A 15,027-nucleotide genomic window follows, 5' to 3' on the forward strand; every position below is an offset into this window, starting at 1 on the left:
AAAAAAGTGAATTTTGAGAAAGCATATTTAAAAGCTATTTTTCAGAAAAGAAATAATTGCCTTTTATAATTTATTAGAATACAGCAGTAAAATGTAATGTCTAGTGAGTGCATCCACTTTTGTGATTATACTGAATTGTATTCTAACAATATAAGAGAAAATTGGAAAAAATGTTAGGCACACACAGTTTTAGCCTATTTTGCAGTTCTTGCTCTTCCATACCGATAAATTCTTCAATTATGCAAAAGCAAATGAATGTAAAAGAAATCATGGAGAGTTGAGGCACTGCAGCAGAAATAGTTGTCAAAATAGACTGGTAACCAGCTATGATATGTCAGGCTAGCATTTTAAACATGTGTCCTAGATAATTATAAAATACAAAATAAAAATAGCTACTAATAAATAATGATTTCTGCCAGTGTTATTTCAGGACTTAACATTTTACAGTTCAGCTCCTCAGGGTTGATGTAACTGTGATGACTACAAGTTGTATATTACTTTCATGATGTTTAACTCTGTAGAAATATTTTGCCCTATGACTGAGACTTGTCCTTAAACATTCTTAAGGTGTGATGCCCTGGTCAGCCTAATACAAAATCCATACTCTTTTCCAACAGCTGCAGAGGGTTACACTAAATGAATAGGCTTAATGAATATACAGGGGTGTATATAGGATGTGATAGGAAATTGACTTCATTAATTATATCAGTAAGGTGAAAGACAATAAAATTGAATGACACATTTGGAGCTTAAATTCTTTCCATTATTCTAATCTTCCCATTGCTTGCTAGAGGTTGACCCTTATTCAAAAAATCTTAAAGTCATATTCCTAGAATTTAATGCTGTTGTAGTTTAAGCCCACTCAGGAACAAAGAACTTTGTGACCACTCACTCGCTCCCCCTGCCCCCAGGAGATAAGAAGGAGAATTGAAAGAAAAATGTAAAACTCATGGGGTGAGGTAAGGAAAGTTTACTAGGACAATGCAAGACAAGAAAAAATAATAATAGTAGTAATAATAATGTGAGAAAATACAGAGTGATTGATGCACAAGACAATTGTTCATCACCTGGCCCAATGGGCACCACACTTGCAAGCTGCAGTAACCCCTTCCCTGACCATTCCCCCCCCTCCAGTTCATATTTTTTAATTTGTATGATTCAGTCATTTAAGTCTTTTTTTTTTTTTTTTTAATACCTTAGACAAGTCTGTGGAGAAAAGTCCTTGCAGGGCAGTCTTGATGATTTATGAAAGAAGCTATTTCTAGCCTTTGTGCTGAGCAAGCAAATTTCAGAAATAGCACACTACAATGTGTTTGTCCTGAGGCAGCACTAACCAGCCACCTAGTGCTATCAGTGCGTGGGCTTGTGAGTCTGCGTAGTGCTGCTCCACATTGTATGCTGCAGATCTTTGTCATGTCACATTCACAAACTCATTTCCTTGCTTTCTTGATTCCATTGCTTCCATTTAAACTAGGAAAGACTGGTCAGCATTAAGTATCTATAAATTCAGTATATAAAATCTTATAGAGGTCATGTACAAAACTCAGGTTGACAATCTCATGTCTTCTCATACTAGTTGTATCCTGTCACATACCAGGGTCCTTGCACTTGTTATGGTGATCTAATACTTCACCCATGAGATGCATTTACCCTTCTAGAACTATTTGCAAAATCAGCAGAAGACAAGAGTGTCACTTCATTTGCTTCATTAAAAGCCTATGGGAAGACCCCCATGTCAACAAATAGCAGTTCAGCATGGTGTCTGGACCCATCTGTTTTTTTGTAGATGGGATTCACCTTTTTCCTTTGAAGAGATTCCTGAAAAGACGATGAAATATTTGAAGTCTGACATAATACTTTTATGTCCTCAGAATTCCCTGAGGTATCATTGAGATTATTGCATTTCATGAAAATTAAAACAGTTTTCACAAGCTTCATCAGTTCATAATCAGTACAGTATATGCATAGGTATTTTCAGACATATATATTGTCTCTCAGTTTTGAATGAATGAGGTATGAGTACTAGGGTTTTTTTTATATGTGCAATATGACTGGCAGAGCAACTTTAAAACACAGTCTCTTGAAAGGCTGACATGGATTTTTCAAGAACCCTAAAAGAAATAATGTGTTTTTTTTTATTATGGTACAGAATCATAGATAGAATGGTTTGGGTTGGAAGAGAATTTAAAGATCATCTCGTTCCAACTCCCCTGCGTTGGTAAGGACACCTCCCACCAGACCAGGTTGCTCCAAGCCCCATCCAACCTGGCCTTGAACACTTCCAGGGAGGGGGCAAACACAAATTCCCTGGCAACCTCTGCCACTGTCTCACCAACCTCACAGTGAAGAATTTCTTCCTACTTTCTAACCTAAATTTTTCCAGTTTATAGCCATTATCCCTTGTCCTGTTGCTACATGCCCATGTTAAAAGTCCCTCTCCAGCTTTCCTATATGCCTCTTAAAGTACTGGAAGGCCACTGTGAGGCCACACTTATCATAGAATTATAGAATCATAGAATTGGCTGGGTTGTAAGGGACCTCAGAGATCAAGTCCAACCCTTGACCCACCGCTGCGGTTGCTAGACTATGGCACTAAGTGCCACATCCAGGCTCTTTTTAAATATCTCCAGGGACAGAGAGTCCACCACTTCACTGGGCAGCCCATTCCAATGCTTGATCACCCTCTCTGTAAAGAAATTCTTTCTAATATCTAACCTAAACTTCCCCTGGCACAACTTAAGACCATGCCCTCTTGTCTTGTTGAAAGTTGTCTGGGAAAAGAGACCGACCCCCACTTGGCTACCCCCTCCTTTCAGGGAGTTGTAGAGTGATGAGGTCTCCCCTGAGCCGCCTCTTCTCTAGGCTGAACACCCCCAGCTCCCTCAGCCTCTCTTCATAGGGTCCGTGCTCGAGTCCCTTCACCAGCCTGGTTGCTCTCCTTTGGACCTGCTCTAGGACCTCGATATCCTTCCTGAACTGAGGGGCCCAGAACTGGACACAGGACTCGAGGTGTGGCCTCACCAGCACTGAGTACAGGGGCAGAATCCCTTCCCTGGACCTGCTGGCGACGCTGTTCCTGACACAGGCCAGGATGCCATTGGCCTTCTTGGCTACCTGGGCACACTGCTGGCTCATGTTCAGCTTCCTGTCACTCCAGACTCCCAGGTCCCTTTCTGCCTGGCTGCTCTCAGCCACTCTGTGCCCAACCTGGAGCTCCCCATGGGGTTGTTGTGGCCAAAGTGCAGGACCCGGCACTTGGCCTTGTTGAACCTCATCCCGTTGGAATCAGCCCAACTCTCCAGTCTGTCCAGGTCCCTCTGCAGAGCCCTCCTGCCTTCCAGCTGATCCACACTCCCCCCCAGCTTAGTGTCATCTGCAAATTCGCTGATGGTGGACTCAATCCCTTCATCTCAATCATCAATGAAGATATTAAACAGAACCAGGCCCAACACTGATCCCTGGGGGACACCACTGGTGAGCGGCCACCAACTGGATGCAGCACCGTTCAGCACCACTCTCTGGGCCCGGCCCTCCAGTTCCTAACCCAGCACAGAGTGCCCCTGTCCAAGCTGTGGGCTGACAGCTTTTTCAGGAGAATGCTGTGGGAGACGGTGTCGAATGCTTTGCTGAAGTCCAGGTAGACCACATCCACAGCCCTCCCCTCATCCACCAGGTGGGTCACCCAATCATAAAAGGAGATCAGGTTGGTCAGGCAGGACCTGCCCTTTCTAAACCCGTGCTGGCTGGGTCTGATCTCTTGCCCATCCTGCAGGTGCTGTGTGATTGCACTGAGGATGATCTGTTCCATAACCCTGCCAGGTACTGAGGTCAGGCTGACAGGCCTGTAGTTTCCTGGGTCCTCCTTCCGGCCCTTTTTGTGGATTGGCGTGACATTTGCCAACTTCCAATCATCTGGGATGTCCCCAGTGAGCCAGGACTGTTGGTAGATGATAGAGAGAGGCTTGGCGAGCTCTTCTGCCAGCTCTCTCATCACCCTTGGGTGTACCCCATCCACTTGTTTTGATAAAGCCCAGGATATGGATGGCTTTCTGGGCTGCAAGCACACATTGCCAGCTTCTTACAGTTCATGAACACTTTATTTGTAATTCACTACTCTCCACAATTTGAGTGCTCCCAGTGGTGTTTTGGACTCTGCAGTGAGACGCCATTGTGCCGGTCTAGAGACCTTCTTATAACAGGAGGTCAGGGGGGGTGACTCCAAAGCACTGGTACTGTGTAACTTAAGAGTGCTCAGGATACCAGCAAGCTGTCCTCACTGGTGTTGGGTTGCCATCTCCCAGTGAAACACCTGTGCAGATCTGAGTGTGGGGGAAATGTGGTGTCTCACAGCCTAATCCCAAGGAAGTGCTCAACATGATAATGAGTGAAAGTTACAGGGAGGAGTGAGAGAGCTATCGTATCTGCTCAGCTTCAAAACTCCTAGGCAGCTGATGACTGGTGCTGCCAAAACAACTGCTCTGGAGATGCTCAGCACAGCAGATTTAGAGAGAAGCAGTACAAGAGGCCACAGAAACTGGGAGCTGAGCCATCTTTGGAGAAGAGTTGTCTGACAGTGTTTGGACTGGTCCGTGGAAATGCCAGTTTGCTTGCTTTTCCAGTTTCCTTCAAAAGTTTGGAAAAAATTGAGGTGTTCCTGTGAAATGCATAGATACAATTACAGCAGCTTTTTTTTCAGTACAATAGTGCTGTCATGAAACCTTCACCTGTTAAATTCTTTGGAGTGTTTCTTCACAGTAGATGTTTTTTAAACAGTTTTGTTTGGTTATTCTCACAATTTGGAGGAAATTTTGGAATGAAAAAAAAAATGTGGCTGTTTCCCAGGGGTACCTGTGTTCTTCAATGTTTCTTTACAAAGCGGTTTCTTCTAACATATCTATGTATCAAATCTGTTTTTGCTTTTAAGAACTCATCTGGTTATTGATCTCTCTTAAGGTCATGGACTCTCCTCACTTTTATTAAACCTTATGGGAAATAAGTAACATGTTTATTGTCATTGGTAACTATTCTTTTCTTTTTCTTTCTTTCCTTTTTTTTTTTTTCTTTTAAGAAATATGCTATCTGTTGTTTTCTAGATTATTTTTATATAGATACTCTGTAATTGCTCTTGCATCACCATTAGTTTCTTTGACCTGTTTTTAATAGTTTTTAAAAACCCAGAAACAAAAAGATGAGTAGAAGGAAGGAAGGGAGAAGGAAAGGAGGGAATGAAGAGAGGAGAATGGGAGGGAGGGAGACAGACAGACAGAAGGAAGGAATGACCCTATAGTATTACAAAAAACTTAAATTGAGGCAGGGCTGAAATCTTGCCATCTAATGCTGCTGTGTAGAATTCTCTTTCTTTTTGTTACAGCCTCTGAGCACACCTTAGTCACACTCCATTTTCGTCCATAATTCTGGTAATGTAGAGTAATGCCACAGTGGCAAAACAGAAACACAGTTAACACAAGATATAAAGCAATTAGATTGTAAGAATACACTATGTCCATATGTAGAGAAGGCAAACTCAGTGATGCTTTTGATGGCAGAATACAGCGAGCTGGGCCAGGGCTGACCAGAACAATCTTGTGCCCTGGACACCCAGAGCAGAGTCTGTCTAGTTCATGTAGCTCATAATTCTGGCTGGGCATGAGCTGGCTTGCTTAAACATCATGGGGCAAATTTCCTGCAAGGACAGTAAAAGGTGTGTTTTTCATTTACTTGCTTGAAGATAAATGCAACTTCCATGTTAATATGAGTGCACAGATCACAAGAAAGTGATCAATAATCTTTTCTTCTTGTGTTTTCAGAGCCAAATTTTGTGTCATCTTATGACATTGGGAACTTTACCTACTTCTTCTTCCGGGAGAATGCAGTGGAACATGACTGTGGCAAAACAGTCTTCTCCCGTGCTGCTCGGGTGTGCAAAAATGATATTGGTGGCAAGTTTGTGCTAGAGGATACTTGGACCACCTTCATGAAAGCCCGACTGAACTGCTCTCGCCCGGGAGAAATTCCATTTTACTATAATGAACTACAGAGCACTTTCTTCCTGCCAGAATTGGACTTGATCTATGGGATTTTTACCACTAATGTGTAAGTAAATTCCATAATACATTTTATTTTCATGGGTTTTGTGACAGGAAAGACTAAAGCTTCTGAGCTTTTCTTTTCTGCATATGCCAAGTAAATATCATATATTCAAACTATTGTTTTATCCAATCCACTGTCCTCTTGTGAACAAATGTCAGTTCCAAATGCTACTCACATGAATTGTTGACAGCATTTGAAAAATGAAAGAATTCTTAACATTATCTTCCATCAGGCAGCCAGCTGTGTTTAGGACTCATCAGTCATGTTTTTCATATGTTCTTACTAAGACATTATTTTATATTTTGCACACTATTGACATACACGAAAACATTATGAATTTATGAAATATATATTTTATAATTGTAATGTCACATAGTCATGGTTTTGACATGATGTAATTTGATCATGTCAGAAAGAGCTCACCCTACCCAAAAGATATGCTCTTGCATATTTTAAATTAGTCCTAACATATATTCATGTGGGTTTGAAGGTCAGACCAAGATTTAGGTAAAATCAAAATAATGTGAACTTTGGTCTTTAGAATTTGTTCAGTAGTAAAATATTGAACAGACATAAAAGCTCCCTAGACTCTGAGCTTGATATGAAGAGTTGGTTAACTCATAGGAAAGATGTGATATTCATCTCAGAAATGTTCTTTGTTATCTTGAACATGATACCTGGGGTTTGTATGTTGTTCAGTGAGAGCAACACAGACCACTGAACAGTTTCAGATTTCAGTTTGTAAATGGCTTACCTTTTTGCAGTGTATTGCTGGGCAAGTCAGTTTTGTCTAGAATTTTAAAAAGGACTTGGCCTCCTAAAACATAGATTGGTGCCCTTTACTACTTCTGTAAACACCTGGGTACCTACCTTCTATCCACCATTAACCAGGTGGAAAGAGTCACAAATTAGTGCCAACAAATTATGATCCTCCAGTATTCTGGACAGGGGGCATGAATTTGAGCTTAAGTTGGTTTTCATGCTTTTAGTACAGCCCTTTATTAAGACACATGGGGCATCTTCCAGACTCAGGCTCTCACCCCTGGACAGGAACCTCAGGCTGTGATCATGACCTGGTGAGGGGCTGCCTGTACCAGTTTGTAATGATTCCTGACTTATGACATGGGGTGACAAGCTAGTAGTGAATTAAATGCTGGTTTTTAAACAGAACAGTAAAATAGCAGAGGCTTTGGGACTACTGGTGGTAAAAGAATTTGATGCTGTTTTCACCAGTAATTTTAATTTAATTCACCTGTTTTACTAGCTAGTTCAAATCTTAGACAACAGCTATTTCTCAAGTGGCATTCTCATACATTGTTCAACATCATCTTTCAGATAGCCTGACTGGAGGAATTCTCCAGAAAATCCACATGGCCACTGAAGGGGAATGTTGCTTTTTTCTCAGAAGAGCTTTCCTGACAATTCAGGGAATAATTAAAGATTTTTCTTTGCTACAAATATCACGGTTTCTGAGGTTGAGTAAGTAAATCAGGGCTGCCATCAGCACACCCTGTCTCTTCTGAAAATGGACTTGCTAATGTAAGAATTCTATTGCCACATGAGAGTAAACACCATTTGAAATCTTGCTACTCCCTTCTTCCCCCCTGGAGCAACATTCTGCCTTGTCCAACAGAGATGGACTATTCAAAGAGGAATTTAGGGGTGGTTTTTTTGAGACCTCCATTTAAATTATATTTGTTCTTGCCATCAAATATTGTAACTAAATTCTTGGACATTGTTGAAATGTTGTAGAGTTAAGATAACTTCCCCATCATGTGTGCTTGTTCACAGGTATCTGCACAACCCATATGGTCCCCTTGTCAGCCCTGCAAGCTGACAGTGGAGAAATGCCAGGGCTTCCCATGGAGGGAACAACATATTATTTTCTATTGGTGTAACAGCATAAGATGTGACTGAACCACATTCACCATTCTGCATTCTCATTATCATCAGAATCACATTTATACCCTAATGCTTTTTTTTTTTGTTTTTTTGGTTTGTTTTCTTTTTTTTTTTTAATACTGTGAATACACTTTAATCTACTTGTGGGGAAAAAAAATGAAGCATTTCTGTCAGTATTGACTAAATAATGGGAAAACCTGCATCTTTTATGTGTGTTTAACTAATAACTCCACTGTAGCCACTGCTTCATGATGAAGCTGATTTTGTTTCTTTCCGACTGTCTGAAAATCTATAAGCATAAATCTAATGTCTTTTAAGGACTCCAAGATATTCAAGAAGACATTGGTATAGTTAATAATACTAGTGAGCTGCTCTTAGTGACAGTTTATGTAGGCAAGAATTTATCAAATCCAGTGATAATTGATTCTGCAGAAATTGCTAGTATGAAAATTAAACTGTTGGGTTTCTTTGAAATAAGAGTGACAAGCAGAAGGAAGCAAATTGTTCTTCTGTCTTGGTGTTAAATCCGTATATCCTAATTTTTTTATCAGTAGTTGGTAAATTTGATCCCCTGGGGATTATTTTTTCCTTCCATCATTTTGGAGTTCCTATAATAGGCTTTCTTAACACTTGTGTAAATTACAGGCTAAGTTTTTTCTTAAAAAAAAAAAAAGAAAGGAGAAAAAGAAGGCTGTGTGGATCAATTGTCAGCATTTTTACTTGCAATGGAAATTTGTGCAACTGCCACCTTCTTTATCTGTCCCTTTATCTCAAATTGTGTAAAAGAACAATGCAGTTTTCCATATTATGAGCTCTCATAGTCACTGGATTATGTTCTTTACACTGTGCAGTATTACTTTATTGTCATGTATATCACATTTTCAAGGCAAGAGCATGAAATTGTATGTTTTGCCTGGATGAGATTTATTTCTCTTTATTCATCTAACAGGATATCTTGTAAAGTATGCAGTTCAAGCTGTTTTTTTCTAGATGAGTTTATGGAACTTGCATTCTCGTTGCTGTACAACATCTCTTGGAATACAAGATTTTTCTGGATGAATCTTACCCAGGCGTTCCATAGAGTCTAGAAATATACCATAAACTGCAGTTCCTTACTTGTGTGATATTGCCATTGGTTGTGTGGATGAAATGTTAATGAGCCCTGAGAATAGTCTCATCCTGAACTTTGTACCTAGAAGAAAGGTGTCTCTAATGCATGCAGTTATGTGTTGACGTAAAGCCTTGTGGTATTAGAGCAGCAGCAGAAAGTAGGAATTTCTGAGTTTCTCCCACATCAGCTACTTGGCAAGGGTGACAACAATTTGAAGTCTCATGTCTGTGCCTATATCAGCCCATCTTATATCATTATCTTGAGATATCACCTCCTGGCTGATCATATCTGCTGTATTAATTACTTGAAGGATTAAAGATTTATTGCTTTCTTTGTTTATCTTTCAGCAAATGGACTTCTTCATGTTATTTCTTAGGATAATGTTTATATTTCTTTTGCAGGAACAGCATAGCAGCCTCAGCAGTTTGCGTTTTCAATTTGAGTGCTGTAACTCAGGCCTTTAATGGACCCTTCAAATACCAGGAAAACTCACGGTCTGCTTGGCTTCCATATCCAAATCCTAACCCTAATTTTCAGGTACAGATACATAGGAGAAGAACACTAGTTTACATGAGTTTTTCTCAAAGTGCTGTGCAGTTCTGCAGGATGTTATTGTCTAAAACCTTAAAAAAATTACCCCTCAGCCCTCTCCTTTCCTCCCCCCCCCCCCAAATAAACAAACAAGCAAACAAAAAGAGGTCTGAGAGATCTCCTTATATCAAGATACTTCATTTTATCCTTCCACAGTTTGGGCTGGAAAGCAGATGTACTTTGAAGAGCAGGAGAAACTTGAATCTTAGTTAAGCTTAACTTGAACCTTATGTCAAAATGAAGCACTGTCATTATCAAGATAACATGAATTCCTGGCTGAAATGTGATTAAACTGCAAATCTTTTTACCTTGTATTTGTGCTATTAGAACTTGAAACGGAAACTTGTCTGATACAGAAAAAAAAAAAAAAAAAAAAAAGGAAGGGGAGAGGTAGAGGAGATGTGGTTAGGGCTTTGTATATTTGTATATTTCCTGTACAATGTGGTCCACACTCCTTGAAGGGTCTGATTTGTGTGCCCCTCATAGGAACTCAGCCTCAGAAGTTGTAGCAATCTATAGTAGGCTTACAGTGTACAGCTTTTTAGTCCAAGGTGAGTCACTCAAAGGAACTCTATAAAAAGAAAAGGGTTTTTCAGGTAAGCACATATGTATTGTTCTCTCTTTTGCATAGTCATCGCTCCTACTGTGACAATTTTACCAAGTGTGATTCTATCAAGGGAAGAGAGCTTTAAAGTAGTGATTAACAACAGTAGCTTTTCACCAAGATACTGAGGTGTATTCACCTTTATCCGCCTTTCACCCTCCCTTAATCTCAGTGCAATTTCACAAGTTTAGTGCTGCTCCTGTAACAGCCTTCTCTGTCTTGTAAGAATCATGAACTTTGCAAGCCTGAAACAGAAGCACCCACTGGGGATTGTAGGTAGTTTTAATTACTTCCTGATTTGTGCAAATTAAGGAATATAAGGCACTGAATTTATTCTGACTTACAGGCCAGAGCCACATTGCCTTCCCTAAATAGTATCTTCAGCTTTAGCCCCAAGTGACAATATGTCATTTAAGTAAGCCACGTTACAGAAGTGGGCTATCTTTGCATATAACTTTCTACATATTGTAGAAATATTTGTATTTTCAAAACCCCCTTGTAAGGGGGTCTAAAGGAGGCTAGATTTTTGAAGGAGAAAGCCTGAAGAAAGGGTTGTATGTAAAAATCCTATCTTCTTTCTAGCTGAGCAAGTACAATTGACATTGTTAACCTTTCTCTACAAACCGTGTAGTAATGTGTTGATAATTATTGTGAGAGGATGCCATAAAAATGGTGCATACAAACAAAGATGATGCCCTGATGGCTGCTAAAAACCAGCTTAAGTCTCTACTATACTACTGGTGCTTGTCTCTAAATACCAGTCAAGGCCAAGGTATTGAAATTTCTTGCTTGGGTAGTCTGATTTTAATATGGCTCCTACTTCATCCAGTTTACAGGAACAGTGACAACAGTTGAATCTTGCTGAGCAACAGCTTTGCAGGCCAGCACTGTTGTTAAAAGCTCCGATGTGGACTTTTACAGCACAGTATTGAGGCCACGTGACATTAACTGATCTCTGTATCATTAGTGATATCAAACTTATGGTTTTTTTGCAGGTGCTATCTTTTTTTTTCTGCTGAACTTTCTGTTAGATTACTGGCTCCATAACTGGAGCAGTGCTGTGTACCAGAAGCTAGTCTAGTGCTTAGAGATAGTTGTAACCATTTTTTGTGACTTGATGGTGCTTTATAGTACATACTTCATGTAGTTGGGATATATTAATGGACTGAGTCACTGATTTCCTGCCCAGAAAGAAGAACTTCTCTTTTGGAGAGTCCTTATGATAAAATATCAGAAGTTCTGTTTGGGTAGTCTTGGAAATAGATTTATCCTCAGCGTATTCACCTACTCAGCAATAACAGGCAGAAGTATGTAATTTGAAGGAAGACTGCTGCTATGTATTGATAGTTACATCAGACATTGTACTTCCAAGATTGTATTATAGTAAGAAATATTTTCCAGATTAGAATACTATTGCAGTCACAGTTTTTAGGATCACTGTTTCTCCTCAGAAGCTTTTGCTTCTGTCTTTACACAGGACCATTCCAATCCTAAGACCAAGGACCATGTGTATTTCAGTGTACTATGACTGTTCCAGTTGGAGTCATTCCTGATTAACAGAATTAGAGAAACTCTTCTTTGGCATAGTTTATTTTTTTCACTGGCCTGACATGCAGAGTGCTCACAGAGCAAGTAATTGTTTCCTGCCACTTGCTTAGCTGTCTTTCCTCATCGTATGATCTCTCATTATAAAATTATTTTAGTTTTTCTTAACATTTGTGGATTTGGAATAGTCTCAATTTCAGGCTGAAATTATGGCAATAATGAAAAAAACTGCTAGGCTTTTCACAGTGGATTGTTTAGCTCATGCTGTAACTCATGGCATAATTTATGACATAGTAGAACAGAACAAAGTATTTCTTATCTGTGCTTTTCACATCACTGACATATTTGATGAATGTTGTGAAATACAGCTTTACTTCTCTGATGCAATTAGGTGTGAGTAGCCATGTAGATGTTTACATACTCAGATGCACTAAGTGGCTTTTTCTTTTGTGCCTTCTGTTAGCTGAAGACTTAAAGGGGCTAAAATTAACTGCCACTTAATTTGCTTTGTTTGTGGTTGACATTTGTGCATGCCATTAATGAATGCTTGCCTGTAAGGAAAGAGTACAGTTGTCAAATATGAAATACAGTCAGTTCCAAAGGAAAAATGTCATTGCCATGGATAACACTTCATTGCTAAAGCCCTGCACTGTCCATTCTTGGCTAATAAATACAGGGTCTGAAGAAGCTCCTATAACTGGATATGGTGCTTTCATCTAAGATTTCTGTCAGACCCTGGCAAAGGATTTCCTTTGAAAATTTATGGTGCACTTAGCACTCTGTGTGTGTAAATTATGAAGAAAACTACTCAGAAAAGTATATTGTTTCTTAGATGGCAAGTTTAATCTTTCCTGCCCTGTGAATATACTAAGATATTACTATACCCACTTGTGGTGGTCAGTCTGGTGCTCTTCCACATTGCTTAGAGTTAGGGAGCCTCCATAGTACTGCATAGGAAAGCAGAGCTTCCTCAGTCTCTGCGTGGACAGAGGTCAGCACCAAGATGAGACCTGAAAGTGGAATTCCACGTTGTCATTACAAGATGTACTCTTGTTTTTTATTTTCTTTTGCTATAAATCAGACAGTAAATCTGTTGTTACTTTTGATGTTTGTTGTAATGTTATTTTTCTGTGTTTACAGTGTGGCACCATGGACCAGGGTTTGTATGTAAATCTGACTGAGAGGAATCTTCAAGATGCTCAAAAATTCTTCCTAATGCATGAAGTCATTCAACCAGTTACTCCAATCCCTTACTTCATGGAAGACAACAGCCGATTTTCCCATGTGGTTGTGGATGTTGTTCAGGGCAAGGACATGCTTTTTCATATCATCTATCTTGCTACAGGTATGCTATTTTGCTGCAATAACTGCAAAAGTTTATGAGCTTCAGTGTTCTATGAATCGGTTATGAAATATGTATAGTGCACCTTGAAAAACAACTTTTAGCATGGGACAGCTTTAACTCTACCTTCTGCCTTTTCTGAGTACATGAATTCATTAGTTTGCAGTGTCTTTGTTTATATTATATTCTCACTTCAGTTTTTGGTGTCTGTTGCCTATTATCCTTTGAAGGTATAAAACCCATATGCTCTTGAGGGAGCAAACAGTTGGAAATTCTACAAACAAGACTTCATAAGTTTCTCTTGTCTTTCTTCTATGTAGTTCAGGGTACAGTTTTACTTAACATAAGACAGTTAAGGAGCCTCTGAGATAGAAGTAACTTTAGAAATAGCAAATACAATTACTACAATTGCTACTTGTGAGTTTTCTGCTCACAAATATTTTATTAGTTTTCCTTTTCATCTCACTTTTAAGTCATTCATTATGCAGTTTTACACCTTTCCTTATTATTTTCCCATTTATATGATCTTGCAGCCAGTGAAGTAGATTTAAAAATTGTAATAGGTTCAGTAGAAACAGGATCAGTCCTTTTAATTACTAAAGTTATTATTTGGTAATGAAAATTTTGTATTCTATACCTTATCATTTATCAAGAGCTCAAGAAAAATGTGTGTTGTTCAATATTTGATTTCATTTTCCCTTGAAAATATGATACCATTTTCAGAGAAGACTGCTTCCTCTTAGTCTGGAGAAATTTTATATTTTGGTACTTTCAAGTGAGACAGTATTTCTTTGTATTTTATCCCCGTAACTTTCTCATTGTGCTCCTTGAAAGGTAGACAGTAATATAAAAACTTTTAGTAGGTTAAAATTGTGCTTGGGTTTGACCAGTTCTAGTCAAAACAGCCCACTCTTTGGTAAATCATAGCATTTTAAGTGAAATCATGCCAATCCTTAATAGCTGTAGTGGTGTCCTGATAGAAGCTGAATTACAGAAACATGTACTTGTTTTTATATAAAGAAACTATCACCGCATTATGGGATATTTATATTATAATGGCAGAACCAAGAATGATGTAATTTGTCTCTGCAATGCTCCGTCTTCAAAAAAAGCCAAAGGAACAGTCTGAGGAACAAGAGGCTGCTCTGTGTCCAGTCTGGGAAAATCAAGGAGCACACCTCCTTGGAACATGCTTTATGGGCACATGATAGGAAAGAATGTGATAGAGAATATTCAGCATGGATTCCCCAAGGGTGAATCACACCTGACAAAGCTGATTACTTTCTGTGGTAAAAAGACTGGATTTGTGCATGAGAAGAGAGTAGCATCTCAACTTTAGAAAGACATTTGACACTGCCTTCCACAATATTTATATATCCAAATTAGAGTGTATAGGCTGTATGGGTAGGCAATTGGATCTGGATAAAACCTTCTTGGTAGTTGTTATTGGGATGAGTTCAAGTGGTAAGGATCTAAGTATTGCCCTTTTTAATATTTTAATCAATGACCTGGAGGTGTCTCTGTGGTGTAGATGACACCAGACTGAGGTATGAGTAGTTACACTGAAGGACGGTGTTGCTGTCCAAAGAACCTAGATATGCTGGAGAGATGGGCTAGCAAGGACCACACAAAATCCAGCAGATGTAAATATGAAGTCCCAGATCTGGGAAAAACTAATTCTATGCAATGATTGAGGCTGGGGACTGACTGCCTAGGAAACAACTCTGCTGAAAGGGCTTGAGGACTTAAGTAGACAGTGAGCTGAACATGAGCCAAGAGCATGTCCTCACTGCAAAGAAGTGTCTTTGGCTGTTTTAACAGGAACAGAGCTAGCAGAACAAG

The 15,027-nt window shown here is 39.4% G+C and overlaps 1 protein-coding gene across 6 annotated transcripts in view; it reads left to right on the forward strand.

The window, feature by feature from the left end:
- The window catches only part of SEMA5A (semaphorin 5A), a 312,014-nt gene that overhangs the window by 193,408 nt on the left and 103,579 nt on the right, over positions 1-15,027 (forward strand). For all 6 annotated transcript variants that reach the window (XM_071736701.1, XM_071736699.1, XM_071736695.1 and 3 more), the window contains exons 9-11: positions 5,808-6,093; positions 9,505-9,640; positions 12,984-13,188. In XM_071736701.1, coding sequence (XP_071592802.1) covers positions 5,808-6,093; positions 9,505-9,640; positions 12,984-13,188 — 627 coding nt within the window. The remainder of the gene's footprint in view (positions 1-5,807; positions 6,094-9,504; positions 9,641-12,983; positions 13,189-15,027) is intronic.

This window comes from Heliangelus exortis, chromosome 2 (assembly GCF_036169615.1).
Source record: "Heliangelus exortis chromosome 2, bHelExo1.hap1, whole genome shotgun sequence".
NCBI classification, from domain to species: Eukaryota; Metazoa; Chordata; class Aves; order Apodiformes; family Trochilidae; genus Heliangelus; species Heliangelus exortis.